At 52.3% G+C, this 27,711-nt stretch overlaps 9 protein-coding genes across 9 annotated transcripts; 5 read left to right on the forward strand and 4 right to left on the reverse strand.

The window, feature by feature from the left end:
* The first annotated feature begins 392 nt into the window (after positions 1-392).
* On the forward strand, positions 393-1,920 carry CAOG_02656 (hypothetical protein). The gene is made up of 5 exons (XM_004349356.2): positions 393-533; positions 923-1,007; positions 1,128-1,346; positions 1,461-1,531; positions 1,615-1,920. The coding sequence occupies exons 1-5, from the start codon at positions 402-404 to the stop codon at positions 1,723-1,725; spliced, it is 618 nt and encodes a 205-aa protein (XP_004349406.1). The 5' UTR covers positions 393-401; the 3' UTR covers positions 1,726-1,920.
* Positions 1,921-2,775: 855 nt separating this feature from the next.
* On the forward strand, positions 2,776-7,140 carry CAOG_02657 (DAAM1 protein). The gene is made up of 9 exons (XM_004349357.2): positions 2,776-3,069; positions 3,252-3,356; positions 3,435-3,568; positions 3,699-3,975; positions 4,072-4,308; positions 4,402-4,530; positions 4,655-6,568; positions 6,661-6,792; positions 6,898-7,140. Exons 1-9 carry the CDS (start codon positions 2,908-2,910, stop codon positions 7,015-7,017), a joined length of 3,210 nt encoding a protein of 1,069 aa, XP_004349407.1. The 5' UTR covers positions 2,776-2,907; the 3' UTR covers positions 7,018-7,140.
* CAOG_02658 (hypothetical protein) lies at positions 7,111-8,367 on the reverse strand. Its single transcript, XM_004349358.2, has 4 exons — positions 8,152-8,367; positions 7,708-8,068; positions 7,497-7,594; positions 7,111-7,392 (listed from the first exon to the last, which is right to left on the reverse strand). The coding sequence occupies exons 1-4, from the start codon at positions 8,272-8,274 to the stop codon at positions 7,177-7,179; spliced, it is 798 nt and encodes a 265-aa protein (XP_004349408.2). The 5' UTR covers positions 8,275-8,367; the 3' UTR covers positions 7,111-7,176.
* Positions 8,368-8,409: 42 nt separating this feature from the next.
* CAOG_02659 (hypothetical protein) lies at positions 8,410-10,782 on the reverse strand (the record flags this gene model as incomplete). Its single annotated transcript, XM_004349359.2, has 7 exons — positions 8,410-8,614; positions 8,702-9,137; positions 9,245-9,302; positions 9,403-9,570; positions 10,112-10,240; positions 10,414-10,503; positions 10,756-10,782. The coding sequence occupies 7 exons, from the start codon at positions 10,780-10,782 to the stop codon at positions 8,410-8,412; spliced, it is 1,113 nt and encodes a 370-aa protein (XP_004349409.2).
* Positions 10,783-11,151: 369 nt separating this feature from the next.
* Positions 11,152-11,856, reverse strand: CAOG_02660 (DUF339 family protein; the record flags this gene model as incomplete). The annotated part of the gene is made up of 2 exons (XM_004349360.1): positions 11,152-11,678; positions 11,733-11,856. The coding sequence occupies 2 exons, from the start codon at positions 11,854-11,856 to the stop codon at positions 11,152-11,154; spliced, it is 651 nt and encodes a 216-aa protein (XP_004349410.1).
* A 630-nt stretch (positions 11,857-12,486) lies between these two features.
* On the forward strand, positions 12,487-14,903 carry CAOG_02661 (Ras-like protein Rab-1A). Its single transcript, XM_004349361.2, has 5 exons — positions 12,487-12,539; positions 13,244-13,316; positions 13,616-13,663; positions 14,128-14,175; positions 14,269-14,903. The coding sequence occupies exons 1-5, from the start codon at positions 12,526-12,528 to the stop codon at positions 14,701-14,703; spliced, it is 618 nt and encodes a 205-aa protein (XP_004349411.1). The 5' UTR covers positions 12,487-12,525; the 3' UTR covers positions 14,704-14,903.
* A 1,550-nt stretch (positions 14,904-16,453) lies between these two features.
* On the forward strand, positions 16,454-18,595 carry CAOG_02662 (asparaginyl endopeptidase; the record flags this gene model as incomplete). The annotated part of the gene is made up of 5 exons (XM_004349362.1): positions 16,454-16,611; positions 16,753-16,762; positions 17,251-17,267; positions 17,338-17,441; positions 17,553-18,595. The coding sequence occupies 5 exons, from the start codon at positions 16,454-16,456 to the stop codon at positions 18,593-18,595; spliced, it is 1,332 nt and encodes a 443-aa protein (XP_004349412.1).
* Positions 18,596-18,941: 346 nt separating this feature from the next.
* CAOG_02663 (EXS family protein) lies at positions 18,942-21,287 on the forward strand. The gene is made up of 3 exons (XM_004349363.2): positions 18,942-19,040; positions 19,180-19,360; positions 19,942-21,287. The coding sequence occupies exons 2-3, from the start codon at positions 19,189-19,191 to the stop codon at positions 21,192-21,194; spliced, it is 1,425 nt and encodes a 474-aa protein (XP_004349413.2). The 5' UTR covers positions 18,942-19,040; positions 19,180-19,188; the 3' UTR covers positions 21,195-21,287.
* Positions 21,288-21,359: 72 nt separating this feature from the next.
* Positions 21,360-25,798, reverse strand: CAOG_02664 (guanine nucleotide exchange factor). The gene is made up of 2 exons (XM_004349364.2): positions 24,559-25,798; positions 21,360-24,445 (listed from the first exon to the last, which is right to left on the reverse strand). The coding sequence occupies exons 1-2, from the start codon at positions 24,907-24,909 to the stop codon at positions 21,767-21,769; spliced, it is 3,030 nt and encodes a 1,009-aa protein (XP_004349414.2). The 5' UTR covers positions 24,910-25,798; the 3' UTR covers positions 21,360-21,766.
* Positions 25,799-27,711: the final 1,913 nt, after the last annotated feature.

A 27,711-nucleotide genomic window follows, 5' to 3' on the forward strand; every position in this document is an offset into this window, starting at 1 on the left:
GAAAATACCATCCGCGAGGTGATGGCTCGTGTCTACTCGTCAGGGCAAATCGCTTGTTTGAGCTTCAGGCCACGCCAAGTGCTCGGAGCGCCGTTTTTTCAAGCGCAATCGAGTTTACACGATATTATAAGGATACCCTTTTGGAATTTCCGCCAGAAACAGCTCAGGTCGGGCAGGGCACCCGAGCGAAGCCCGCCAGCGATTCCAGTCTCTGACCTTCCCTCCGCCCCATCTCCACTCCCCGGCGTCCGTTCGCCTCCGTTTCAATTTTAGAATACTCCACATACATTCTAGTTTCTATTTCCAACGCGGCGAGGCTGGGGAAAAATCCTATCCAAATCTGTTAGTATAGGTCATTTTTCCTAGTGAGTTGATTCACTCTTTTTTGGTTTTTTCAAAGCATGAAGGTTACCATTGCAAGCAAAAAGCCAGTCGACGCGCTCCGAGCACACCTCGTTGCCACCAGCGGCCCTTTTGCCTCCAAGACGCGCGACTTTCACAAGCAAGTCCTGCTCAAGCGACGACTCCAGCAGGTGAGTGCTGGCGAGGTCAATGCAAAGCAATCCAACGCAACGGCTTTCCGTGCCCCTAAAGCACCGCGGCGGCATTGTTTTGGGACTCTCAGGTGCCCACATGCACTCTACATGTGTATATTGCTGGCGAGAGTGGGGGAAATGTGGCCGAAGAGCGCAGTTGTGAATGAGCGCGAGTTGGGGTCGGCGTTTCAAAAGAACCGTTTCAGACTGTTTGAAACGGATTTTTTCGTTTTTGAAAATTCGTGAATCCGCTCGCCTCCTCTCTCAATCGTGCTCGCCCATTGACAATGACTCACCCCGAATATGAAACGCATGTCCTTTGATTCTTTGATTGTCACTGGTTGCGCTGTCGGGTGTTGGGTGGAAAACGGCTGTGATTCAATCAGATTGCCAACTCGGCCTTTGACGTGCTGCAAAATAGCGTCACGGTCGGCGGCCAAAGCTGGAGCGAGTACGACCCTAGCAAAGAAGGTAATGGTGCTTTGATGAAATTGCCGGCCCGTGATTGGGGCGCCGGAGTGGACGTGGTTTAGCTCAATTTCCACGCTTTTTCCGGTCGCCCTCGTTTTTTCCTTGGTCGGACCAATTCAGCTCTCGAACCTGTGAATCCGAGTTTAAAGTTGGATCTTTCCGCGGCTGTGGTTAGCGTGAATGATGCCGTGCTCCGAGTCGCTCGTCTTCGCCGATCTGCCCCTGAAGCATTGCGCGACCGCACCCAAGCGCACATTTCTACCATCAAGGCTCAAGATGAGCTGCTGCTTGCAGAGGACGTTGAAAACCGTATTGTTGCACCGATGATGAATCCACAAGGTAATGAACTGGACGCGGGGCGGGGTTGTGGCGGTGGTGGGGAGTGCAAAGAGCGTGCTTTTGGTTAGAATATGACGTTTTTGACTCACATTCTGTGCGCCATGTGGCTGGCAGATGATGACTCGTTTGGCGAGTCGCTTGCCCAGTTTACCGCAGCCACTCGAGTCTTGTCAGATCTCCGTCAGGTGAGTATTGAGCGTCGCAAGGTGGTTTGTTTCATCTGTTTGTTTTTCGAATTCTGACATTGAGCCAACTTTGCATGGTACAGAGTATTCCAGACCTCATCTCTCGCAGCAAACGCATCACTCAGGCGTGCGAAGATCAGGAACGAGGCGCAAAGCTGGACCAAGTCCTCCGCGAGCGCAACTCCCTCGAGTGATTGAGCAAATTTGTTATCCTGTGTTCATGATGCTGCTTCTGGCGAGCCGCTTTGCCCACAAGCAAAGTGCGCAACTGAGACCAGTGTTGGAAATTGAAGCGGGGATGGTGGCTGGAGAGGGAGAGAGAGAGAATGAGAAGTCGTGCAGAATGATGACAAACAAGTGTACAAAATGAACAAAGCCGAGCTTCCGTCCACTTCTCCCAGTACGATGTCTGTCGTCTCATGCATTTACCCTCAGTCCTCCGTCAATCACATTATGACTCAAACCCCTGCTTCGGCAAACTGAAGTCCGTCAGGTACAGTACCTGATTTTCAAGCCGTCGCCCGCCGTACATTCGCTCTGTCCTTCCAGAGTCAGTCGCACTGACTGACTTGTTGTGTGATCCGAGCTGCTGCACGCTCTGAGCTGCCTTGCACCATCCACACACAAACAATCTGCATTCAGTCCTCCTTTTTGTATTATTCACAGTTCCTTCTCCCTCTCTCTCTCTCTCTCTTTCCACCGCCCCCAAATCGCTTACCCCACTGCTCTAACTTGCCTTCTCCCCTTCCTATCTGGTCTCTCTCTCTCTTGCGTCTCTCCGACCCATTTCCAACCTGCCTCGTGGCGCACCTATGATTATTATTTTAAATTTGGTTGCCAATTCAACCGTTTTTTTTTTTTTTTTTTTTTTTTTTTTTTTTTTTTTGGGATTGGGGTTGCTGTTTCCCTTGGTGCTCATCTCCCCCACATTCTCGAAGCCACGCTTTTCGCACACATTCGTCCGTTCATTCACTGATTTTCTGACGTTTTGCGCTTTGGATTCGCGTGGAAGCCAGCGGGCCTTCAATGTGCGATAGATTCGCCACAGTCACCGTCAGATCTTGATCAGGGCTTTTCTCATTGTCCTCTCTCGTCCTTGTCGCTGTCCTTCGCTCTTTGGCGACGTGTCCTGCATTGTGCCGTCTGCACTTTGACTCAAAGTCATCCCCCTCCCCCCTCTCCTCCTCCTCCGGGACTGGTGCCGGCCCGACTGAGAAGCCCCAACAACCATCACTCACTCTACAGCAACTTTTATTTTATTCCCCTGTGAACTCACACTGACGAGTCCCCCCGCTTCTGATGAAACTTTGACAGATCAACCCTCTTCTCTTCTCTTCTTTGCTTTGCTTTATTTGGTTGTCACCGTCGGCATCACCATGGGCGCGACGAACAGCAAGGACGCCAAGCGACGCAAAGCGCTCAAGCGGCGCGAGATTAACATTGTCGATGTCGTCCAGACGCCGATGCCGGCCGTGATTGTCGCGCAGGAGGACATCCCGCCAGAAGACCGGCTCAACGAGCTCCTGTCATCGCTCATGGTACGTGCATGCACAGGTGCTTGGGCTGGAGTGCTTTGTTTTGTGACAGCGTCCGACAGCGAACTGCCGCTTGCGGATGTTTTGAACATCACAAACACCAAAAACAATCAAGGTTCGGCGGCGGCCAAAGCAATAAAGTGTGTGACTCACACTGTGCTGGCGCCTGGTCATTGAATTGGTAGGATGAGCTCAACTTTACAGCAGACCAGCGCACAAAGATGATGGCTTGCTCGCCAGAGAAAAAGTGGCAGCTCTATCAGCAGCAAAGCGCACTCCGGACAGTTCAGGTACCGCCTCGGTTCGCAAAGCATTGAACAAAACCCAGACTCACAGGAATCTGCATGCATGGGATGGTGATATGACAGGCTGCAGAGACCAGCAATATCGAACCGCCGTCCGAAACCATCCTCAAGCTACGACGCTCAACGCGACTCAGCTTGGAGGAGAAGTGCGATCTCGCTCAAGCCGTCACGATTTTGCTGCGAACGACCGCTCTCACGTATGTTGGCAGACAGGCTGCTGGATCTCGCCTTTTCTCATTTCTCCTTTTCGCTGCTCTTGCTGTTGCTCACATTCTGCTCCAATCACTGTTTTGTTTTGTTTTTCGCCTCTGCTTCAATCCACACAAGATGGGTGAGCGAGTTTGTTGACAAGGAAGGCGGTTCAGCCCTCCTCACTTGCCTCGAAGAGCTGGACGACGAAGAGCGCAACACGGACTTGCACACCTTCTTCCTCCGCGCAGTCAAGGCCCTGATGAACAACACCGTTGGCCGCATGGCCGTCATTCAGCACTACAACGGCATTCGCATTATTTGTCGCAGTCTGGCTGTGGGCAACTACAAGACCAAGCAGGCAGTGCTCGAAATTCTTGCCGTCTGCTGTCTCATCTCGGACGGTCACAAGCAGGTACGCTCTTCAAGAGGAAAGAGGAAGGACGATTGCGAACCAGAGGGCGAACTGCTGCAACAGAACACTAACCGCACGATTTCTTTGCTCTCTCAGGTGCTGGACGCCTTTGAAGACTTCCGTGCTTACTTTTACGAGCGCACCCGCTTCCAAACTCTGGTCAATGTCATCACCAGCGTATCTGGCAAGCAAGACCAGGACATTGCCATCAAAACAGCAGGCATGGTGCTTGTCAACACGATCGTCATGTCCGGTGTTGGTCGCGAGGATTTGGACTTTCGCATGCACATCCGCATGGAGTTTACCAGTCTTGGTCTGGACGAAATGGTGGAGGTATAGCCGTTTTTATGCTTGATTATTATCGTTGCGTGAATGAGTGGCCTGATTTTCTGTTCTTCCATTGGGTTTTCGAACGTGTTTCTGCAGCGCTTGCGCAAGTACGAAGATCGGCTTCTCGACATCCAACTCGACGTCTTTGAGAACATTCAAGGCAGCGATGAAGAGTTGTTTGCAGACAAGTTTGATTTTACCAAGCTGAGCTCCAGCAAGATTGATGTGAGATTTATGTTTTTATTTTGCATTGCCTGCGCTTAACGCGCGTCCGTCCCCCGCCATCGTAGCTTGTTGATACTCACCTTCTTGTCATCCTGACCCCACTCCTCTCGACTCGTCGCGATAGAAAACAAACATTGTGGAAGTATTCGGAACAGTCGTCAAAGCCTTGTCGCTCACGGGCGCGTTCATCAGCTTGCAGTCGATTCTTCATCACTTGCTGCTCATTCCCAAGGAGGCCCAGCGCCGTGCAAAGTACTACCAAACCATCGATCGCCTCGTCCAGCAGATTGTGCTGCAACGCAACGGCGTCGACACGGACATTTCCGTCATTAAAATCGACGTGGACAAGCTCGTCTCTGGGTTTGCCGCTCAGGATCGCTTTGATGAGTCGCAACGTGAGCGCGATGCATTGAAGCAGCGGGTCGAGGTGGCCGAGAAGCAAGTCAAAGACCAAGAGACAGAAATCACGAAACTCAAGCGCGCCAAAGACAAAGCCGAGCGCGAGGTTCGCAACCAAGACAAGGAGTTGGAAGATCTCAAGGCCAAGTATCGCGAACTCAAGGACGAAAAGACCAAGCTGGAGGAACAGGTGGCGGAATTGAAGGCGGCCCCGCCAGTGGTTGTCGCGGCGCCCGTCGCGGCAGCGGCCGTAGCGGAGGGTGCTCCGGCGTCGGGTGATGCTGCTGCTGCTGCTGCTGCTGAAGGCGGTAGCGAAGGTGGTGCGCCCCCGCCGCCGCCTCCGCCACCAATGATGGGTGAGGGAGCCCCGCCTCCGCCTCCGCCGCCGATGATGATGGGCGAAGGTGGTGCACCTCCTCCACCGCCGCCAATGATGGGCGGTCCGCCGCCCCCGCCTGGCATGCCCGGTATGCCCGGAATGGGCGCTGCCAGCAAGCTGCCTCCACGCAAGCGCCCTGCACCGACCAATCCCGTCAAGTCCTTCAACTGGCAAAAGATGCCCGACAGCAAGATTGACAAGACAGTGTGGATTGACCTGGACGACTCGAAGGTGTTTGCCCAGCTCGATGTGGACGAGTTTGAAACAATGTTCTCGGCCTATCAGAAGACTGGCAAGGACGACGGTGGCGACGCTGCAGACGATGGTTCGTCGACGGCCGCGCCCGCCAAGCCCAAGGAGCTGTCCGTCATTGACGGTCGCCGTGCCCAGAATTGCGCCATCTTGCTCTCGCGCATCAAACTGTCGCACGACGAGCTCAAGGAGGCCATTTTCGCGTGCGACACGGAGAAACTGAACAAGGATTTGATCGAGCAGCTGCTCAAGTTTGTTCCCGCGCCCGACGAAATCCAACTGCTCGACTCCAACAAGGCCGACATTGCCAATTTCGCCAAGGCCGACAGGTTCCTCTACGAGATGTCTGCCGTGGACCACTACGGCGAGCGCCTCAACGCGCTGTCGTTCAAGCTGCGTTTCAAAGAACGCGTGCATGAGATCAAGCCGCTGGTCGACGCCGTTCTGCTGGCCAGCAAGGAGGTGCGCTCGTCTCCCCAACTGCGCAAGGTGCTCGAAATCCTGCTGGCATTTGGCAACTACATGAACCGTGGCGCGCGCGGCAATGCTTACGGTTTCAAGCTCTCCAGTTTGAGCAAAGTCATGGACACCAAGGCTTCGACCAACAAGCGCCAGACGCTGCTCCACTATCTCGTCATTGTTGTCGATGCCAAGTACCCTGCCATCAAGGACATGAACGACATGCCCCACCTTGCGGACGCAACGCGCGCCAACATTGCCGAAATTGACAAGGACCTGTCCTTCTTGCTCAAGGGCACCAAGGATATCGAAAAGGAGCTGCAGTACTTTAACAACTCGACGCGTGCCCACAATCCCAACGATCGCTTCAAGGCGGAGGTCGAAGACTTTTTCTCGCACGCGACTCTCGAGCTCAAGGACTTGGAGTCGGATGTGACCGAAATGAAGAAGAAGTTTGAAGACGTGGTTTCGCTCTTTGGCGAGGATGGCAAGGTCATGACGCCCGCCGAGTTCTTTGGTGCCTTTGAATCGTTTGTCAAGGCGTTCTTTGTAAGAGGAGCATTTGGGTTGTGTTTGGGTGTTTGTTTGTTTTTTTAGCTCGGTTCTCCGCCTGTTGTTCATTTGTTTTGAGCTTGTACTAGGTTGCTCGTGAAGAGAACGCCATGTTCAAAAAGCAGGCAGAGGATGAGCGCAAGCGCCAGGAAGCGGCTGCGCGCAAGGAAGCCAGCAAGCGTGGCGAGAAGCTCAGCGAAGCGTACAAGGCTGAAGGACAGGTGGGTTTCGACGGGATGGTTTTGCGTGTTTGTCGACGGTTGATTCTGCATGACGGAAACTTTTTTTTTTTTTTTGTCGCTGACGACACAATCCCCATACTGCAGGACTTTGACGAGCTCGTTTCTGCTCTGAAAGAAGGATCGGCCTTTGGCTCCGATCTGAGCCAATTCAAGCGCAAAAACCGCAGGAAAGCGGCGGCAGAGAGTGAAGACTCGAATGTCTGAGTTGTGCTTTGATTTTTTTCAATCTACGGTTTGTGTATGTTTCGTGTCGCATTTATCTTGCTTGGTCTTGTCAATGCTAGACCCCCCCCCCGTTTCATGTTGGTGTCGTGGTTTATTCGTTTGGTTTTTTGCGAAATATTATCATTTTAAGCAAAACAGCTATGACACAAGCTTGCTCTGTGCCGCGTGATACTGCAGTGGCAGATTTAGACGCACGATTGGCGCAACGATACTCAAAAAGGCCAAGAGATAGTCAAACAGAGGCTGGTCGGGCGAGCAGTGCGCCGCCAGCCTCGGACCGAACAGCGCAACCATCATGTCGCAAGTCTGGCACGGATGGAGGAAGAAGAATGGTTTCCCAAGCACGGGATGCTCCTATCAGCCACATGCGAACACCAACATTGGTGAATGGGTGAGTACGGGGGAGGAGAATACCAAAAGAACGACGAAACAAAAAAAAAGGAACTTGATAGTTTTACCGCTTGCGACAAGAATGAGGACCGACTGACATCGATAGAATCCTTGTGCAAGTTATGCATGTCATTCCAGACTTGATCCACTGTTAGCCGCTTGCCTTCTACGAATGACAACGAGCGGTGAAGGCAAATCATCAAAAGTTTGTGACAAGTTGACTGATTTTCGAAATCCAGCAATCCACCTCTCTCTTTCTCTCTCCCGGGATATACTGACCAAGTGTACTGGCATTGAAATACAAGACCGGAACTGTGTAAGTCTTGTGGTAGACGACGTGGTACTCGTACGTGTGCCAAGAATCGAACGAGGCGCTGTCGGACGTCAGATTGCTCGAGCCGCGCAACTCGCCCGGGTCGGATGCTTCCTCGGTGTACACGTCGTCCATATCAGGGATGTCTTCGATCGGAGCCTCGAGGCCAGGATTGGCGGGTGAGACTGGCTGGGCTTGGTCCTGAGTTTCAGCGGCCTGTATTGACTCGCTGCTGCTCCTACTACACCCAGCAGCTCGGACGGACACGCTTCGCTTGACCAAGTAGACGGAGCCTGGTCGTGGCGCTGGTTGAGTCATTGCAGCGATCTGCACACCGTAATAATCACACTCAGCAACGTTGCACACGGCGAATTTCGAGTCATCGTTTCATTCACTGAATCACCACCAACATGATCATAGCGTCGGCTTGGGGAATATTCCATCGTCCAGCCGTCCTTCAGTTGGTCTGAAAGAACGCACAAGGCTCGTGCGCAGCGAAGAAACTCGCTCGAAGGTGGAGGAGTGGAACTCATCAGTAAAAGATTGACTGAATGAACGTGCACAACGAAAATAGAAATGCCCAGCAGCAGCAGCAGCAGCAGCAGCAGCAGCAGCAACAACAACAGCAACAACAACAACAACAACAACAACCTAGACGAAAACGAAAACTACTCGGTCGCATCCATGGGTGCGGCAGCCGGCGTTTCTTCGGTTGCCGCTGCAGAAGCGGTGGCATCGACTGGTTCAGACTCTGTAGAAGGCGCGGTTTCGGTGGACTCGGACTTCCGGCTGGAGCTAGAGCGTTTGCGATCGTGGCCGGGCGACCGCGAGCGTGAACGCGCTGGAGAACGAGAGCGCGAGCGCGAGTGCCGTCTGTTGCATGATCATTCAGCGATGGTTAGCAGACAAGAACCACACACATATAGGCCAATACTTGTCCATCTGCAAGCCTATTCTTACGAAGAGCGGTGACGGTGTGATCGACTGGACGAATGCCGCGACTCCGAGTGACGACTGTGGCGTCGGGGAGAGGGCGATCGTGAACGAGAGCGCGATCGGTGGCTGCGGCGACGAGGCGATCGCGAGCGCGATCGTGAACGTGGCTGCGGCGACGAGGCGATCGCGAGCGCGATCGTGAACGTGAACGACGAGACTGGCGCTTCTTCGGGGAACGGGAACGTGAGCGGGAGCGTGAGCGCGAGTGACGAGAACGACGCTTGGGGGAGCGTGAGCGCGAACGTGAGCGCTGAGACCGACGCTTGGGAGAGCGCGATCGGGAGCGATGGCGACGCGGGGAAGCAGAACGACGGCGGTGAGACGGTGACGGCTGGCGCTCGCGCGAAGGTTCCGACGTCCCAGAAGCAGGTGCTCTTATAGACAGGTCCAGTGTGGGTTTCTGTGCAAAAACGAAAATAAAAGTTCGGCCAAGTGCAGGCGTTAGATTGGCACAACAAGCAAGGTTCTCGTCACAACAGGCTCGCAAACTCACCTCTTCAACTGTACTCGCCGCTGTTGCTAGAGCTTTGGCTTTGATAGCTTCTTGCAGGCGTTGCATCTCGACCTGCAATTTTGAATTAAAAAGAAAACGCAAAAAACAACGAAAAAAAAAAAACAACTCAGAAAGATGGCGTTCTGCATCTTCTCACCAAACACAATCCTACCTTGCGCTGAAGAATCTCTTGCTTCTTTTGCTCGATGAGCTGCTGCGGAACACCGCCGGGACTGGACTGAGCGCTCAAGAGCAGTTTCCACAATTCCAGCATGAAATCAGGCGTGTTGCCTTCCAGGAAGCCAGTCAGATTGAGCTGCATCTTGCGAGGGTCGGGGAACTGCAAAACCAAAAAAATGAGGGAGGGGTGGGAACAACGTGCAAACGGGGAAACGAACAGTGAGCCATCGAACAACACAAAAATCGAGCAGCGGGTTCCCTCGGTCCAACTCACTCTCTCACACACACGCACACACACACGTCGCATGTCCCGCACTTCATATCGCACATCTCAGCACATAACAACACGGCAGATATGAAACAAAGAGAGAAAAATGGCGTAGAGCAACGATGGCGCAATCCACGGTGTCCTCGTTGCGAAGAGCAGTCACTGCGTCCAGGCAAGGCAAAACCACCAAATGAGTTACACGTTGCATCAAACAAGGGCAACACGAGCATTGCAACCCTCCTCCCCGCGAGTGTGACGAGCACAATTGGTGGTTGTTTCTTTTCGTCGTCCTCCTCCGCCCGCCATTCGCCACGTCCATGAAAAAAAGCAGCTCAAAGAAGATAAAAGGTCTGTTGTTTTTTTTCTCTCTCTCTGGTCAGAGTCCGACACGTCTCGGGGACGGGAAAGCGAGGGTGATTTTGGTACTTTTTACCCTATCCTTTTCGAGCTCGGCAATCACAAAGTTTGGCACAACGTCGTCGGCGTCAATCTGCAGGATTTGGTTGATCCGCCCAATGATCCATGCCTTGACAATCTCCATATTGACCTTTTGCATGTCGACCTAGTTGGACCAATACAAATCCCATACGAAAACCAAGTCAGGGCCTGCATTGGGCGCTTCTGCAGCGAGCCATCCACCGCCGCGCGCTCCGTCGCAACAACGTGGACACGGGCGAACTGCTGCGCGCTTTTGTGATAAGGGTGTCCCAAGTCGCAGTGAAGGCAAGCCAGTACCTTGTCCTTGAACTCTGGCGGGAACTTGATCTCCTTGAGCAGCTTGTTCTGCTTGTTGACAAAGCGGCTGTCCTGATCGATGGTCGTGCCCTGCGTCAAATGAAGTCGATTTGAGTCAGAAAGGGGGGGGCGGTGTGTGTGTGTGTGTGGAGAAAGTCGCAGCAGTGAGTGACAGTAGGAGCGATGGAGAGACGACGACGAGCCGACTGCTGATCTTCTCATTCTGTCTGCCCTCTGTGCGAACACGGGGATGGTCAACTCAAACACAAAATGAACTCTCGATCGGCTGTCTGCGGAGACCGAGCGACGGATGGGACGTGGGTTTGTGTGAAAGTGAGTTACTCTGAAAAAGTTTGCTGCTCCAGCCATTTTGGAAATCTGAGAAAATGAGGAATGGGATTATGAGCGATGGGAATACAAGAGATGTTAAATACATCTCTAGAAAGTGAGTCTCAAGAACTCGAATGACAACACAAAAGCAACTGGTTGAAAGTCAAGAGTAGATTCCGTGTTTCGACAGCGTTCACTGACATACAGTATTCACACTCGCAGAGTACATGTGCACATAACGCACCGCAGCTACACCCCGACCAGAAATCAAACATTGGCTCGTCCTTGGCAGAAGAAAATGCGATTTTGGCGTTGTTTGTCCCAGAAGCAATCACTCCATTGTACACTTGAAAAGCAAAGAAAAAAAACACCATCGCGCTTTTGACTCGAGCTGTGTTGAAAGGGCTCTCATTGTGACTTGACTTGTGGGGTGGAGGGCTGGCGCAAAGGGCCGTTGCGCCGTGCCAAGGTGTGTGCTTGAATCAACGCCATCACGTCCGTATCGAATTCCGGCGGAACGGGACGCGCCTTGGTAATCCAGTAGTAGATATCCCAGTCGATCTGGTCCAGGAGCTTGTCAAAGGTCTGCAGCTGCGCGTCGCTGAGCGCGTTGGCGTGCTCGGCAAAGAAGGTGCTCAGTAGGAGGTCGTTTTCGAGAATGCCTCGCTTGCGGGTCTGGTACAGCAGGCGGGCAATCTTGACTTGGCGCGTCTCGGGGCCGCGCACCACGGGCGGAATGGGCGGGAGCTGGGACAGGTCGGCGTCGATCGGCTGGCCGGGACCTTTTGCAGCGGGCCGAACGTCGACCGAAAAGTGATCGCCCTCGAGGCTTGAGCTTGGCATGTATAGGTCCTTGCGTTGCATGTTCGCCAATCCGGAGGTCGACGGCGGGCTTGCGGGGCTCTGGCGACCAGCGCCAGTGTTGGAACTGCCCGCTGCTGCTGCCAAAGCGTGTGATGACGACAGCCACTGCCGCCGTGGCAGCGTACTGGCAGCATGTGATGACTCGGCAGCACAAGTCGCCAGGAGGGCGGTGCGTGCGGGCGACGCGAGCACGGCTGATCGCAGAGCACGTGCGAGTGCAACTTGATGGCTGAGAACGGCAGAATTCATTGTCAAATTTGGCAGTGTTGGGGTTTAATTATTCTCTTGTAAATAAACAAGACTGAGACTGGGTAGTTTTTGATCTTGCAGTGCACATTCGATGTGATCAAAGCTCAGTTCCTCTTCTTCCGCAATTTTGTTTCGGCTTTGGTTCCAATGAATCGCGGATGGCTGCAAGAATTGGCCGACGAGTACAACGAGTCAATGCGCGGCATGCAAGTCTCCGCATCCAACACTTTTGTTTGGTTCCTCTGGGTTGTGTGTGAAGAGAGCAATCATGACAAGTGAATGAACGAGTCGCTCAAACACAAAGCAGCTCGTCGCCCTCTCGTTGTTGAAATGATGTCAAACATCCATGGAGACAAAGCGCGTGACTCTAGCAAAGCCAATGACCGGATACGCTGACGACGATCAAGGACGTCAGCACAAAAAACCACCCAACTCCTTAAAAAAGTGCGTTGTGCCACGAACGCAGATCGCCCCTGTTCACAGATGTTGAAAATGACCGAACTGTGACTTCACCATCATGGGTCGAGTGTATTGCTCATCTACCAACTGGTAGACGGGTCGCTCTTTTTTTTCGACTAACTGTTTCTACTAATTCTCAGCAAAACCAAATGTCACAATGCAAAAGCCACTCGTTTTTTTATATTTGTTTTTTATTAATACCAATACAATATGACCCCCGAGTAGTGAGTATTTCTTCTTTCCTTCCTTCTTTGCTCTTTCAGTTTCTCGTCGTTCCTCTGCCCCCCCCCCTGGTTTCTTCGGCTGCAGCAACGTGCTCTCGTCCCGGTCTTCTCTGCTTTTGCCCTCCCCTGGGCGCAGACCTTTTGCCAGCCAGTCAAAGTGTCGCCCCACGACTTTGAATTTTCGCCTTTTTCTTCTTTTTTTTTTTTGGCCTGGTTCGACCGCGGTTGTTTCGCTTCCCTCCAAGCCAGCCGCCTCCGCCCAAATGCATGCAAGCAAGGTCGCTTTTCGCGAGCACGACCGCCTTGCTCACGCCGCGTTGGCCAGCGTCTGCCGTGTCACTGCCGAGCGACGACGACGTTGGGTTTTTTGGCATGGGCTTTTTTTTTTCTCGTTCTTTTTTTTTTTTTTTTTTTTTTTTGCCTTTCGTCTTTCGTGTTTGGAGGCGTCACGCGCTGCCCTCCCACGAAACACCGAGACAGCCGCCTTCCTCAGCTCGTCCTGCCCCATACCTCCATCGCTGTGGTGGCTCGCGACACACTGTCTTTTCCTTTGCCTTTGCTTTTTTTTTTTTTTTTTTTTTTTTTTTTTTTTTGCTGGTTGTCGTTGTCTCTGCTTCCTTCGTTGTGTGTTTCGTTTGGCTCACGTCACTTTCTTGCCCTGCGCCCTGTGTCCTTCTGCGTCGTGTTGCTTGTGCTCGTTGCAGCGACTACTTGTTCAAGTTGCTACTCATCGGCGACTCTGGCGTCGGCAAGTCCTGCCTTCTTCTTCGCTTTGCCGTAAGGGTCATCATCGCATCGTTCTCTTTTTTTTTTTTTTTTTTTTTTTTTTTTGATTCCTTTTGGTTTTGCATTGCTGTTTGGTCTTGTCCTTTGGGGAGCCACTGCTCACCGTGCAAAACGAGTCCACCGTTTTGTGCTCGACCTGGCTTGCATGCCTCGCTCGGCAACGGCAGTGGTGCTCGCATTCCCCTCTTTGGTTGTTGTTCAAAGATCTCTTTTTTTTTTTTTTTTTTTTTTCTCTTTTGCATTGTGTCCGGCACTCACTTGTTCTGCTGCTTCTGTTGTCGCTGTTGTAGGATGACACGTACACTGAGAGCTACATCTCGACCATTGGTGTCGACTTCGTAAGTGCCCAGACAAAGCGACCCAGCGAGGCGACTCACTGTCCAAAATACACCAGCTTTTTTGGCTCGCTTTTTTTTTTTCTTCGTTTTTTTTTTTTCTTTTTTCCCGCTCCTTTTTTTTTCTTTCTTTCTTTTCTTTTCTTTTCGGTTCATGCTGTGCAACGACCTTGGCCTCCACACTGCTCCGTTTTGCCAAGACCGTCGCCTCATGTCCTTGCGAAGCAGTTTGTGTTGGTTTTCGCCACCAGCCGTGCCGTGGCTGTCGGTAGATCACTTTGCTCGGCGCGAGAAGCAACTTATTATTATTTTTTTATTATTTTTTTTATTTATTTATGATTAATTTTTTTTCTACCTCACGTGTCGCTTTGAGGCCGCTTTCGCCTCTCCCTGAAACCCCCTGCCTCTGCCACTTTCATCACCCACACGTCGCACTCACCGCATTTTTGTCTCGACCTGACCCGCAGAAAATCCGCACCATCGAGCTCGACGGCAAGACCATCAAGCTCCAGATTGTAAGCACTCTTCAAACTTTTCTCCTTGTCGTTTTCTATCGTCGCGCCACCACGCTCACAAACACCTCGCAACGTCTTCAACATCTCTTGTAGTGGGACACTGCAGGCCAGGAGCGCTTCCGCACCATCACCTCCAGCTACTACCGTGGCGCGCACGGCATCATTGTTGTTTATGACGTGACAGACCAGGACTCGTTCAACAACGTCAAGCAGTGGCTGCAGGAGATTGACCGCTATGCCTCGGAGACTGTCAACAAGCTGCTTGTCGGCAACAAGAGCGACCTCACCACCAAGAAGGTTGTCGACTTTACCACCGCCAAGGAGTTTGCCGACCAGCTCAGCATTCCCTTCCTCGAAACCTCTGCCAAGAACGCCACCAACGTCGAGCAGGCTTTCATGACCATGGCTGCCGAGATCAAGAACCGTATGGGCCCCGTTTTCCCCGCCAAGGAGAAGGGTCAGTCGATCAACATTGGCGGCTCCACCACCATTGCCAAGCCCCAGGGTGGCTCTGACTGCGGCTGCTAAGCCAAAGCTTGTTTCTTTTCTTTTTTTCCTCCCTCTCTCTCTCTCTCTCTTTTTGGTGCCTGCAAATTGTCTCCCTTTTTGCCTCTTTTGATCTCTTTCTGTTGACTTTTTTGTTGCTCTTCTTTTAAAATGGCCTATTTTTTTCGGCTTCGTTGCTTTGTGTGATTTTGTTGTGCTGACAAAGATTTTTATCTTCTGCATCGCGGCCATTGATTCCATCATTGTTGGGGTGGGGGAACGAGTGTACTTTTTTGGATCAAAGTTGCTCAGTCTACTTTCACTTTTGGTAAGTTTTCGTTTCGTTTCTTTCTTCTTTCTTTCTTCCCTGCTCTCCGTCCCCCCTTTGAGAGATGGCCCGCGTTTCAACTGATGAAAAACCAGTTCAGCCAAGAATCCATTAGGCGACTATTGCCACCGAGCAAAGCGCGATGCTGAACCATACTATTTTATAATTCCTTTAACCTGAAACCAAACAAACCGGTGCCTCTCTATCTCTTTCTTGCTCTTTCTCTCTGGCTTCTCTGCCTGCCTCCCTCCTTCTTTATGCTCGTGCTTTGCTTTCTTCTCTGTACTGTCTCATTGTGTGTGCCGCTGCCACTGCCTTCGTTTACTGACTCGCGTTTGTCTTTTTTTTTTTTTTTTTTTTTTTCGTTTTTGTCTTTCCATCTGTAGATTGCAGATTCGCGCATCGCCCCCGCCGTCCCGCGCTTCCAAGATGCAAGATCTTCTCTCCTTACCTTTGCATTCACGGTACGACTCTCCTCCGCGCCCATCTGTGAGCCGCAAGCAGCCGCGTGCTCGTCTTCGTTCCAAAACCATGTGGAGATCGCCCAAACTTTTCGCGCCTTTTTCTCTCTTTCTCTCTCTCCTTCTCTTTCTGATCTTCCCGGCCTACGATGATACAAATGTACCACCACACTGACGGGACCAAGCCCTCACCCGGCCGTTCCGACTCAAGCGTGATCGAGAAACACATTTACCATAGAATTTTTACCTGAGGCCCAACCCTCTTCTTTGTTCCTCTTCCTTTGCATGATTTGCATCTTGGTGATCAACTTACTGTGGATCGTTGATGACATTTCAATGGCTCTCTCTTTCTTTTCTGTCGGTCGAGTTTGGGTCGAAAATCATTCTTTCACACACTTTTGACTTTGTGCCGTTGCTTTCTGCTTGGCGATTGTCGCTCATTTCTGTATTTCCTGTTTGGCTTGTAGCCTTGCTTGTGTTGTATAGGTCTTGTCGCTGCTTTTTCCAGAACCGCGGCCCGTGGTATGCTCGGATTTCCAGATTGGAGAAGCGAAAATGCCTCTTTTGCAATTTCTTTCAGCTGCTCACACGGGGTAAGTACTTGCTGATGCATGTTGCGTACAAATCAATCACGAATAAACATCATTTCAGCCAAATCGGACATTTTTCAAACAAGAGTAGAAGCGCACATTCAGCCAGAATGAAGCATGATTGCTTGAATGCATTGTTCTTTCAAAACTCTCAGACCCTCTCAACAGAGCGTGCTCAAAATCGTTGTAATCACACTACGAGGTTGGTTGTCATGCACTGCTGAAGCTCGGATCGGGAGGCAGTGCTTGATCAAAACGACCTTTGAAAACAAAAGCCATCGTTAAACAACTCAGACTTACCGGCTCGCGCCAAATCCTCCTTCCCCCCCCCCTTCCCCCTTCCCATTTTACTACTCTGCCTAATTTTCAACCAAAAGTATTCCAGTCCTCACTTTTTTTTTTAACTCGACATCATGTTCAAGGTCGTTGCTTTGGCTTTGACGCTTTTGGTTGCTTCGGCTGCTGCGCGGCCCCACCCCCACCACCACTTCCCCAAGTTCCGCGACGGCGCCGACGGCAACGGCACCAACTGGGCTGTCCTTGTCGCTGGCTCCAACACCTACAGCAACTAGTCAGTGCAATGGGGATGCTGTTCCCGCTTATTTGTGATCTGCACCACCTCAACTGATGGCTTTTTTTTTTTTTTTTTTTTTTTTTTTTTTTTTGTTGTTGTTGTTGTTTGTTCAATCTGCTCGCTGTCTGCGTGCTACAGTCGCCACCAGGTAAAGCCCGCCTGCCACTCTCACATACACCTGTGATCAATTCATTCGCGCCCCGCCCCCCCCCCCCGCCTCTCCGGACAACGCTCTCCATCCGCGGTCGCTCTGCGTTCGGGTTGTTTTGAACGCGGCTTCTTGAGCATTTTTTTTTATTTTTTTTTATTTTTATTTTTTATTTTTTTTTTATTTTCTTCCAGCCTTTTCCCCTTCGTGGCTCCCTTTTTTCGCCGTTTCCCTCCAAATCGACTCATTCACACTTTGATGTGCTTTCAAGTGCTTCTTTTTTTTTTTTTTTTCATGTGTCCCAACGTCAAACCCGCACAAAAGTGCTGACAACAACAACATCCAAATCACGAAATCCCAACCTCGCATTTTCGCCGCGTTCTCATTCGCTGCTGATGCTTCACCGATGACTGACTGGCATGTTTGAAATCACTTTGCGAATCCTATCTGCCACCACTACTTCAATTGATTGTCCTCTTGGCTGCCAGGCTGATGTGTATCACGCGTAAGTGGCTTTGTTTAGTTGTTGTTCTTGTTCGCAATCTAGTTTTTTACTGACTTTGACTTTGCTGCAGGTACCAAATCCTGCACAAGAACGGCTACCCGGACTCCAACATTATCGTCTTCCACTACGACGACATTGCGTCTTCCTCCCAAGTGAGCAAGCAAATTTGCATTCGTTTGCTTTGTTTGTTTTTTGCTTTGTCGCCGACTCCTGTACCTCACTCCAACTGTGTGTTTTCGGCTCTTGCTCTGCCCAACCTCCTCCTCCTTCCTCGGCCATCGATAGAACCCCACTCCTGGCGTCGTCATCAACCACCCGAACGGCGCAACGTCTATGTCAACGTCCCGAAGGACTACACTGGCGACAACGTCAACCCCACGACCTTCTTGCAGGTGCTCCGCGGCATCAAGCCGACTGTTGGCTCTGGCAAGACGCTCCAATCGGGCCCGAACGACAACGTCTTTATCAACTTTGTCGATCACGGCGCGACTGGCCTGATCGCCTTCCCCAACGACTACCTCTACGCCAACGACCTGCTTTCTGCCCTCAGTGACATGAAGAACAGCAAGATGTATGCCCAGCTTGTCTTCTACCTTGAGGCCTGCGAGTCAGGCTCCATGTTCACCAGCCTGCCCACCAACGCGTTCGTCTTTGCCACCACGGCCGCCAACCCCGACGAGTCGTCGTACGCCACCTACTGGGACGACACCTACCAGACCTACCTCGGCGATCTCTACTCGGTCAACTGGATGGAGAACACGGACATTGCCGCCAACCTCCAGAGCGAGAGCCTCCAGGACCAATTCCTCGCCGTCCAGCAGCTCACCAACCTGTCGCACGTCATGGAGTATGGCCAGCTCTCCCTCGATGCGCTCATGATCCGCCAGTTCCTCACCTTCCCCAACACCGAGATTGAGCATCACGGCTTTGGCCACCCCGCTCCTGCCTCGAAGAAGGACTCGGTCAGCTCCCGCGACGTCGACCTCGAGACCCACCGCCGCCGCCTTGCTGCTGCCTCCACCGACGACGAGCGTCGCCAGGCCGAGATGGACTTGACCGCCCAGCAGGCCCGCCGTGAGTTCATCACCTCCACCATCCACGCCGTCACCGCCCGCGTTGCCGGCGTGCAGGCCAAGGATGCCCTTGTCGCCTCGCGCTTTGCCGTCAACGACTTTGACTGCTACAAGGCCTCTGTTGCCGCCTATGAGCGCGTCTGCGGTCGCTTTGGCTCGTTCGGCATGCAGTACATGTACATTCTCGCCAACCTGTGCGAGTCTGGCTACACTGCTGACCAGGTTTCCGCTGCCGCCCAGTACGTCTGCAACTAAAACGCTGTTAAGCTGTTGTTGTGATTCGTTGCTCCGTTTTTCTTTTCTGTTTTTTGTTTTCGCTGCGTTTGTAAAAAGTTGTTTGTGCGGGCTCGCGCATTCTTCTTTGTACATTTTGTTTGTTTGTTTGTTCTGCTCTGTTAGCGGCTGCTTGCTGCGTTTGTTGTTGTTTTTTCGATACAACCGACATTCGCCTTGACCCCGTTGCACTTGCTTTTGTTTCGAATTTATTGTGAGCGGTGGGGGTGGAGAGCGAGTGGAAGGGCGAGTTTTGGAATCTCTGTTTTGATGTTTGGCATCATGATGTAGCGACCATGATGATGCTGGTGTGCTTTGATTTGCAGTTCATCGATTCCCTGAGTTTTTGGCCAAACTGAGAACACGGCTCAGTCAACTTGTCTGAGCTGTCTCCCGACTTTCGCCTTTTTTGTAGCTTTTATTCGTTGTGAGTTTGTGTGCTTGTTGTGATGCTCAGACACCTCGATTAACCTGCGCCTGCATCTCGCTATTAAAACTATAACACCAACCTCACCACCCCGCAATGCAATGCGTCAATGCTTGTTGTGCACTCGTTGGTTGCGCAGGTCGATCCAATGTCAGGCATTGCCGACCCACCGTCTGCGCCTGTGAGCGTGATGCTGTCGACGCCCGTGTTCTTCCGCGCGCCTGGCGTCATGATCCTGTTCCTGTTCCTGTGGGGCATCAATCTCTCCGTCTTCAAGGCCCTCCGCATCAACTACCACGGCGCGCTGAACATGGTCCCAGGTTGGTCTTCATCGTCGTCGTCGTCGTCGTCGTCGTTCTCAATGAGTGGTTTCGCCTCGCTTCCATCGCTGTCCGAGTTGAAGCGTTCCACACTAATGGTCGTGTCACGGAGCACATCGGGTGGAAGCGACTGGTGGGAAGGACGAGCAAAATGTCAGAGGGACGAAAGGCGGGGAAGAGCGACGTGGCTGCTGTCGGTTGCCAACCGATTTTGGGGAGCGGGGTCACCCAGCTCCAAGCGTGCAGGTCAAGATTCAAAGGAATGAAACGCTTCGAATGTCGAGTGAACGATGAGCGAGAACGAACGACCCGAAGCTGCAAACAAAACAGAAAGCAAAGGAAGGAAAAAAAATGGGGAAAAAAAAAAAAAAAAAAAAAAAGGCCCTCAGTGTGAATCCCGCCCTACGTCATTTTGGAGGGTGATTGTTGGCCACTTTGGCAGATTTTTGTTGACGGTTGTTGAATCGGATTCAATTTTTTGAGCGGGGTTTCTATGCTCTGATTGCAGTACCCAAAAAAAAAAATTGGAATCGCTCATGCAAAAATTCTCTTTGGTGCATCACCACCCACTTCACAAACAGAGGACTTGCTGGAGCCGCGGCAAATATTTCAGGCAGTGGGAGTCCTCGGATCGCTGCTTGCCGTGTGTATCACGGGATATTTGTGGTCGGGAGCGGACGCCGTGTTCATTCCCGAGGCCTATCCCGTCATTTTCTACGCTGCGGCGCTGCTGATACTGCTGTCGCCGTTCGATCGCTTCTTCCACCGACAGCGGATGGCAGCGTGGGGAATTCTCCGGCGCGTGTTTGCTGCACGCGTCCCCATCGCCTTCACGGAGGTGCTTGTGGCGGATGGCTTGACCTCGCTTGCCAAGGCCTTTGGCGACATGGAAGTCACCATTTGCATCATTTCGACCGTTGTGGCCGTGGCGTGGTCTGGAGGCGATCCAGACCATGTGCACACGCACAACCTGGAGGAGGACGCGTACAATGCGCTGCCTGGGTGCATTCACTCGTTTTTCATCCCCATCATCATCAGTGTTCCGTTCGTGGTGCGACTACGGCAGTGTCTTGCCGCTCGCCAGCATTATCTCTCCATCGGCGCCTCTTCGTCGTCAACGTCTGCCGCCAGCGCGGGCTATTCCAACCCTGGTGTCGTCGCGGGAACACCTCTCGTCCAGGGTCACGATCCGGCAACCCCGTTGTCAGCGTCCGCATTCGTGTCAGTGTCGCCGCTTGCGAGTCTGACTGCTGCACCAAGCGGACCGGCCGCTGCAGCAGCCAGTCATCGCATCGCATTTGATGCCATCCCGCTGTTTGGCCCGTGGCTCAATAGCTTGCCGCACGATGCCGCCGTCCAAACGCTCAACGCGACAAAGTACTTGAGCGCTCTCCCTGTGATTTGGCTGTCTGCCATGAAGCGCAACTACCCGGGCTCAGAGTGGCTGCCATTCTACCGAATGCTCTGGCTGCTTGCCGTCTCCATCAACTCGCTGTATGGCTTTGTGTGGGACATTCGCATGGATTGGGGCTTGCTCCAAAGCAGTGCAGCCAACGGCCCGCTGCTACGGCCACACACGCTCTACCCTGCTGGTGCGTACTATGCCGCCCTGGCGCTCAATCTCGCCCTCCGCGTGACCTGGTCACTCAAGCTCTCCTCGCATCTCCACCTGACGGGTGAATGGTACATTTTCATGTTTGAAATGCTCGAAGTGTTCCGAAGATTTATCTGGATCTTCTTCCGCGTCGAGTGGGAGTGTGTCCGCCGAGGGGATGGCATTGCCACGGTGCGAAAGCCGTCCCTCAAGGCTGATTTGGACGACGCGCAAAAGTGATGCGTATTTTTTTGCTGTGACTTGTTGTGACTTGTTGTTTCCAAGAACCAAAACAACAAAACAATTGTTATTTAACATGATCCGTTTGGGGCCCCCTTTACTCAGATGTAACTGAAGCGATACTGTACGCTTCAAGAACCAATTAGAACAGCCTCACAAAGTGCGGAGGTGGGAAGAGGTATCGTTCATTTTGAAAACACAATAACGCACACCGACAACGACGACTACAAGCAATCGGCATCGCGCAACACAGCAGCACGCAAAGAAGAAAGACAACACAGAGAGGGGGGAATCGTCAAAAAAGACAGCTGGCGACGACTGGAAGAACAAGAAGCACCGAAAAAAAAAATCAAATCAACAGAAGGGAACGAAAAAAAAAATCTTGACACGACACGTGTACGAGCAGAAAAAAAGATCGGGGAAACGCAGGAATACGATCCGAGTACAAAAAACAAGCAGAGTTGCAACGAAAAGAAAAGAAGAAACAGCACGCCGAACAACAACAAACAAACAAAAAAAAGCAAGCCAGAGCTTGCAAAAAAAACATCAACAACATCAAACCAAGAATTAGTTTAGGACGGCGGGGTGGGCAGAGGACGCGATTTGATCGGAGGGACGCCGGGGCTGGAATTGCTGGGTGAGGTGCTCAGCCCAGGAACGCCAGCCTTCGGGGGCAATGGCGGTGGAGCCTTGTTCTTCAACGAATTCGAGTTGAAACCGCCGCCGGGGCTGTTAGGGCCAGGGCTGTTGGGGCCCGCGCCAAAGCCGTGCGACAGCGATGGGCTGCCAATTGTCAGAGGCATGCCGACCTTGGGGGGAAGAGACGGAGGGGTGCCGTGGCCAAACACGGGCGGGCTGCTGCCGCCCACCTCGCTCTGGCGCCGGTTGCGAGCGGGAATCGGTGGGGCTGCGCCACTGTCGCCACCGGGGCTGTCAGGGCTCACGGACATGACTGAGACTGGGCGCGACTTTGGCGGCAGAGCGGGAGCGGGGGCTGGGGCCTCCTCTTCGTCTTCCAGGACGGTTTGGCCGCTGTTGGCACGCCCCGTGCGCTTGCCGATCGTGCCGCCGGTTTGGGACAGGCGCTTGCTGTCGAATCCGTTCAAGTCCTGTTGCGAGCTAGCGCGCTGCATCCTGCCGTCCTTGGCCATCGAGGCAGTCGAGGCCGAGCGCCGCAGGCGGGTCGGCTTGCCTGAAGGAGCGTCGGGTGCCTTTTCGGCGTTGCGTGGCTCAATTTCGAGCGACTTGGCAAAGCCCTCCTCTTCCTCAATAAACACGGCATGGTAGCAAAAGTCTTGCAACAGCTGCACAACCGCCAGGTTGTATGGCAAGTTCTGGTGCAGCGCAATTTCGGCAATGACCGACGCGACGCGCCTTCTCTTGGTAAAGTTGATCAGCTTGATTGCGTCGTTCGCAGTGGGCAGATAGTCGGTGGTGCCATCCTCAATGAAGGTGAGATCGGTGAGGTACATGCCAAAGAATGGAATGCAGGGCGGGTTGACCGTGTGCAGACGCTCGCGCAGCTTTTTAAAGTTGCCGTCACGCGAGAGAAGGCTGGCGGCGTCGTCCAAAATGGCGCGCTTCTTCGCTGGGACTTCAGCCCAGGTGAACTTGAGACGGTACACGGACGTGGCTTGCAGACCAGAGAGAATCTCCATCATGCCGTTAAAGTTGTTGAGACGTTCACATTCGGCGAGGACCTCGAGGAAGTTGATAATGACATCGACACGCTCCTTCAGGCTCTCGGTATCAACGACGCAGGTAGCCACCCAGCGCGAAACCGCGTTGAAGCGATGGATCATCTTGAGCACGTTGGGAGAGCGCTCCTCCTTGTCGCTCTTCACCCATGGCTGGCCAACAAGCTCGGAGGGCTTGATGGTGCGGTAAATGTCGCTCTCGATGAGCGTGAGCTGGCGGGCAATTTCGATCGGAGAGAGCGAGAGAACATCAAAGTCCTCAATCTTGTCCAACGCGGCAGAGCCCTTCTCGGTCGGCGGCGGCGGGTCTGAGAAGATGATTGTCTTTGCATTCTCGATTGTTTCACGGCGCTGGCGCACGGCGCGCGTCAAGGACTTGACGGCCTTGTCCATCTTCTTGTCGCCGCTCATCGAGTCCTTGATAAACTCGAGGAAGCGCTTGAGAAGGTCGGTGTTGTTCTCGAAATCGTAGTAGTGCTTGTCAACCCATTGACGGAAGACGTTAAAGACACGCAGGCGAACCGGGGTGATGTAGTTTTTGCGGAAACGAAGCAGCTGCTCTTGTGGCACGTTGACGGGCTCGGGCACGTTGTAACGCTCAATGAGGAGGTTCAGCAGATCGGTCGGGGTGCAGAACGAGCGATAGGTGATGAGGAATTGCGTCAGATAGTTGGGATCGGCGTACGAAGGGTACGTCAATCGCTCGACGAGCTTGTAAATGCTGCCACCCTTGATGACGGGCGGGCCGTTGGTCTGGCCCTCTTCCGTCTCGTGCAGAATGTTGGACACGGAGTCTTGTTGGGCAAACACGTACTGGCCAGGGTTGAGCAGCTCGAGCAGCGGGCCGTCGGACGCCTCGGCTTCGGCAATCTTCTTGTCCAGCGTCTTTTCGAGCGTGGGGCGCACGGCGAGCGTGTGAAGGGCCTCGAGCCACTCGGCCTTCTCAATCGGGCTCTTGCAGCCGAACGGGTAGCGCTTGCCGTCCGACGTGGTGATCTCGATCGCAAACTTCATGTCATCCGTGTCTTGGATCTCGCGCACAGTCAGCGACGAGGTCTTGATGCGCTCCTTGACGTGGAAGTCGCAGTTGGCAGAGGGCTGACCGCGCGGCTTGCACAGCAGAATCAAGTTGTCAAACACAATCAGGTAGCGCTCCTTGGAAGTGGTGAGCATCTTGGAGCCAGCGGCGTCCTTGGACTGCACCAGGCCTTCCTTGTACAGATCAGAGCACTGGATGGCAAGATCAGAGCCCTCCCAGTTCTCAATCTTCATTTGAATGTCCTTGAAGATACCCTCGCTCACAGCCGAGTTTTTGCCGTGCTTCAGGTACGTGTTGTTACGCTTGACCAAAAAGTCCTTGCAAGTGCGCTTCAGCTCGTCCTCGAGGTTCATGAGCGAGATTTGTGCCTGGCGAATTGAGTTGTGGTCGGGATCCGACGTCTCCGTGCACTTGAGCAGAATCTTCAACAAGTCGAAATAATGGAAGACCTGGTACAAGGGCTCGAATAGTAGCTTGGGCAGCACATACATGACTGCCTCTTTCATTTTGCGGGCCTGAACACAAGAAAACACACACAAGAAAAACGGGGGGGGGGAAAAAAAAAGAAATAGGATGAGTCACAGCAACACAAATCATCACTCGAAAAAAGAAACAAAATCAACTGTACCTCAAGGAAGGCAATCACACGGGGATCGCGCAGAATGGCCTCAAGCTCGCGACGAGAATTCTCAAAGTTGGCGGCATACTCGCTGTAGACTTCAAACTTTTCTTCAAGTGCCATGTCTTCAAAAATGGCGCCAACCAGCGGCTTCTTGGGGTTGAATTCTCGCGCCTCCTCGAGGGCGTACACAAACTCGCGCTCGAAATCGTGGATTTCGCGAATGTTGCAGAAAATGTAGACAATGTTGCGCTCGGTGAAGAGCGAGGGATCCGAGTCTTTGGCGCTCTCAAAGAGCTCGAGGAAAATCTTGACCACCATGTCCACATCGCGCATGTACTTGGTCTCGACGGCAAGCATGTCGCGCACAGCCTCCTCCTTTGAGTGGACAACCTTCTTGGGCACGGGCTTGTCCGACTTGAACTTGAAGAGCTGGTCGAGGACGCGGTCGGCCGAGATGGCCACGTTCACGTCCTTGGGCGTAATGCTGGTGCGCTTGCAGTTGTCCGTGTAGTTACCGGCGAGCTTGAGCACGTCGGCGGACACGTACTCGAGCACCGCGTTAATGTAGACAGACACTTCGTACTCGGCCTTGATATTTACCGTTGCGCTAATTTCCTTCAAGAGCTTCTGGTAGACCTTTTCGACGGGGAAGGACAGGATTTGGGCGCTCTTCTTCTTGTTGTCCTTGTACTTGCGGAGGGCATCCTGGGCTTCGCGGACGGCCCACTGGGTCAGGTCTTCGGGGAAGTTTGCCTTGACGCGGTCCTCGACGTCCTGGATCTTGCGCGGGGCCGGTGTGCACAGGAAGGACAGCACTTGGTAGAGCAGCGAGTCCACATAGACCAGCGTCTCCTCCTCAATCGTCAGTCCCGGATGCACCTGGTGGCCGACGCTCCGGATGGCCTGGATGAACAACTTTTCCCATTTCTGGGCGTTGGCGCTAAAGTCGTAGTTGGCCTGTGTGGGGAAGCAAGCGAATCGCAATTCATCACAAAAACAAAAACAAAAACAAAAAGTGAGTTTTATGGAATTGGTTGGGGGCAGATCAACAAAGGGATGAAAAACCAAAAGATAAAAGGCAAGAAAGGGCCAGAGAGAGAAAGAGTGAGAGAGAGAGAAAGAGGCGATAACACGAGGAATGATGTGAGGGGAGGGCGTCCATGTGCGAGGGCGAAGAGTGGAATGAAAAAAAAAAGCGGCAGATTGCAGCGTCAACCTGAAGCAGATCAGCTGCGCCAATGCAGTGCTGTGTTGTGCTGTGTTGTCGGTCGTTCGACAAGCAGGCGTGCGGACAAAGCGACAGTTAGGTAGCCAGCCTGCCAGCCAGCCAGACAAAAGCAAGGGCACAAATCAACGGCACAATAATGAACACGAAAAGAGTTCCACTTTTCCTTTTCAAGCGGTTCACGCAGAGTAGTCAAATTGAAAAATAAAATAAATAAAAAATAAAATAATAAATAAAAAGAATAATCAAATAATAAAATAACGAATAAAAAATGCATTTCATACGCATTGCAAAGGACAGATGGCAAAAAAATGAAGGAAACGAAAAAATTCATTGAGAGCAAAAAAAAAATGAAAAAAAAAATGAAAAAAATGATGAAAATTGGCGAGACACATGCGACAGAGAAATGTGACCCTGGCAGAGAATGATTTGGGGGGGAGGGGAAACGTGGCTATGCTGGTCGTAGTATAGTGTGTGTGTGTGCGCGTGTGGAATGAAAGAACAGAATCAAACAAAAAAAAAAGTTTCATACGGCAGACTGAATGGAAAAGCAGCTTCAAAAAAAAAAAAATGTTCGTCCAGCATTTCAGCATTGGGTGTCGACAACCGCACACTTTGCCGCATTCCAACGAGCAGGGCATCCACACCATGCAGCCCCCAACCTCAGGCAGTGTTAGTGTTCATTGACCACCAATCGCACCAGACGACCAGGGAGTGAGGCAACGAGCAAAGACGAATGCAAAAACCCAAACGAAAAAAAGGAGCCAGACAGACAAAATAAAACAAAACGATTGGAAACTTCAGGTTTTGCTTGCTTCCCTTCCCTTCCCCCCATCCCGCCACAACCGACCTTTGACCGTGCCCTTGTCTCGCGATGGGCCCGGATTCAGCCATGGGACAAGGAGCACGGGGGCCCAGCAATCAATGACACATTTTCGCAACAAAAGCGAGAACAAGAACCAAAAAAAAAAAAAAAAAAAAAGTTGGTTGAGGAGCGACAAGCTACCCCGCTCTTCACCTCTTCAATGTCTTCGCCGTCCCCGCCCCATATCCCTCTGTTCATCAAATCTAGTCGTGCAACAGCAGCAAACTGATCCTGAGCCACAATGCCAAAAGAGAGCCGGAGCAAAAACAAAAAAAAAAAAAAACCTTCAGTGCTGAGCTCAGAAGAGCTTTTTTTATTTATTTTTTTTTTTAATCGCAACCGCGCTCACGAACCGCACGCCCCGCTCGCGCACCCTCCAACGCGCCCGCTGCCTCGCCGCCGCCAGCCACACCACGCTGACTGCTGCTGTAGAAGGGTAGGGTGGCGTGGCAGCACCCTGCTGGCCGTCAACGCAGCATCGCATCGTTCGAACAGAACGAACAAAATTTTGTGTTTTTTTTTTAATATTATGAAAAAAAAACCAAAAACGCTGACTGGAATCGCAGCCAAAGTTGCTGTTGTTGCCCGGGGAGTCCGCCTTCGGTCACCGCAGCGGCCATCACGCGCGAGTCTGACCGCCGTGGCACACGCAGGAGGCAGCCGCTGGGCTGGTCGGGAGGATGGGAACGAGCGGATGAAAGCGGAACGGCAATGTCACACAATAACAACAACAACAAAAAAAAAAAAAGGATAATAATTTTTTTGTTGTTTTTGTTGTTGTTTGCTTCTTTTTTTTTTCTTTTTTTTTTTTTCTTATCCTTTGCTGCCAGCAGTCGCCTTCCCCGCGCTCACTTTCCAACAGCCATGGCGCTGCAATCATCTGTCGCACTCCTGCTGCTGCTGAAGAGGGGGCGCGGCGGTCGAGCCGAGCAAGAGAGGAAGCAATAGAAAAGGAGCTAAAAAAAAAAAAAAAACTTGTTTTGTGGGGATAAATAATAGAAAAATAATAATAAAAAATAACAATTCGTACCATTTGGTTCTAAAGCACAAGAAAAAAAAAAAAGAAAAA

This window comes from Capsaspora owczarzaki, assembly GCF_000151315.2.
Source record: "Capsaspora owczarzaki ATCC 30864 unplaced genomic scaffold supercont2.3, whole genome shotgun sequence".
Classification (NCBI taxonomy): domain Eukaryota; class Filasterea; order Ministeriida; family Capsasporidae; genus Capsaspora; species Capsaspora owczarzaki.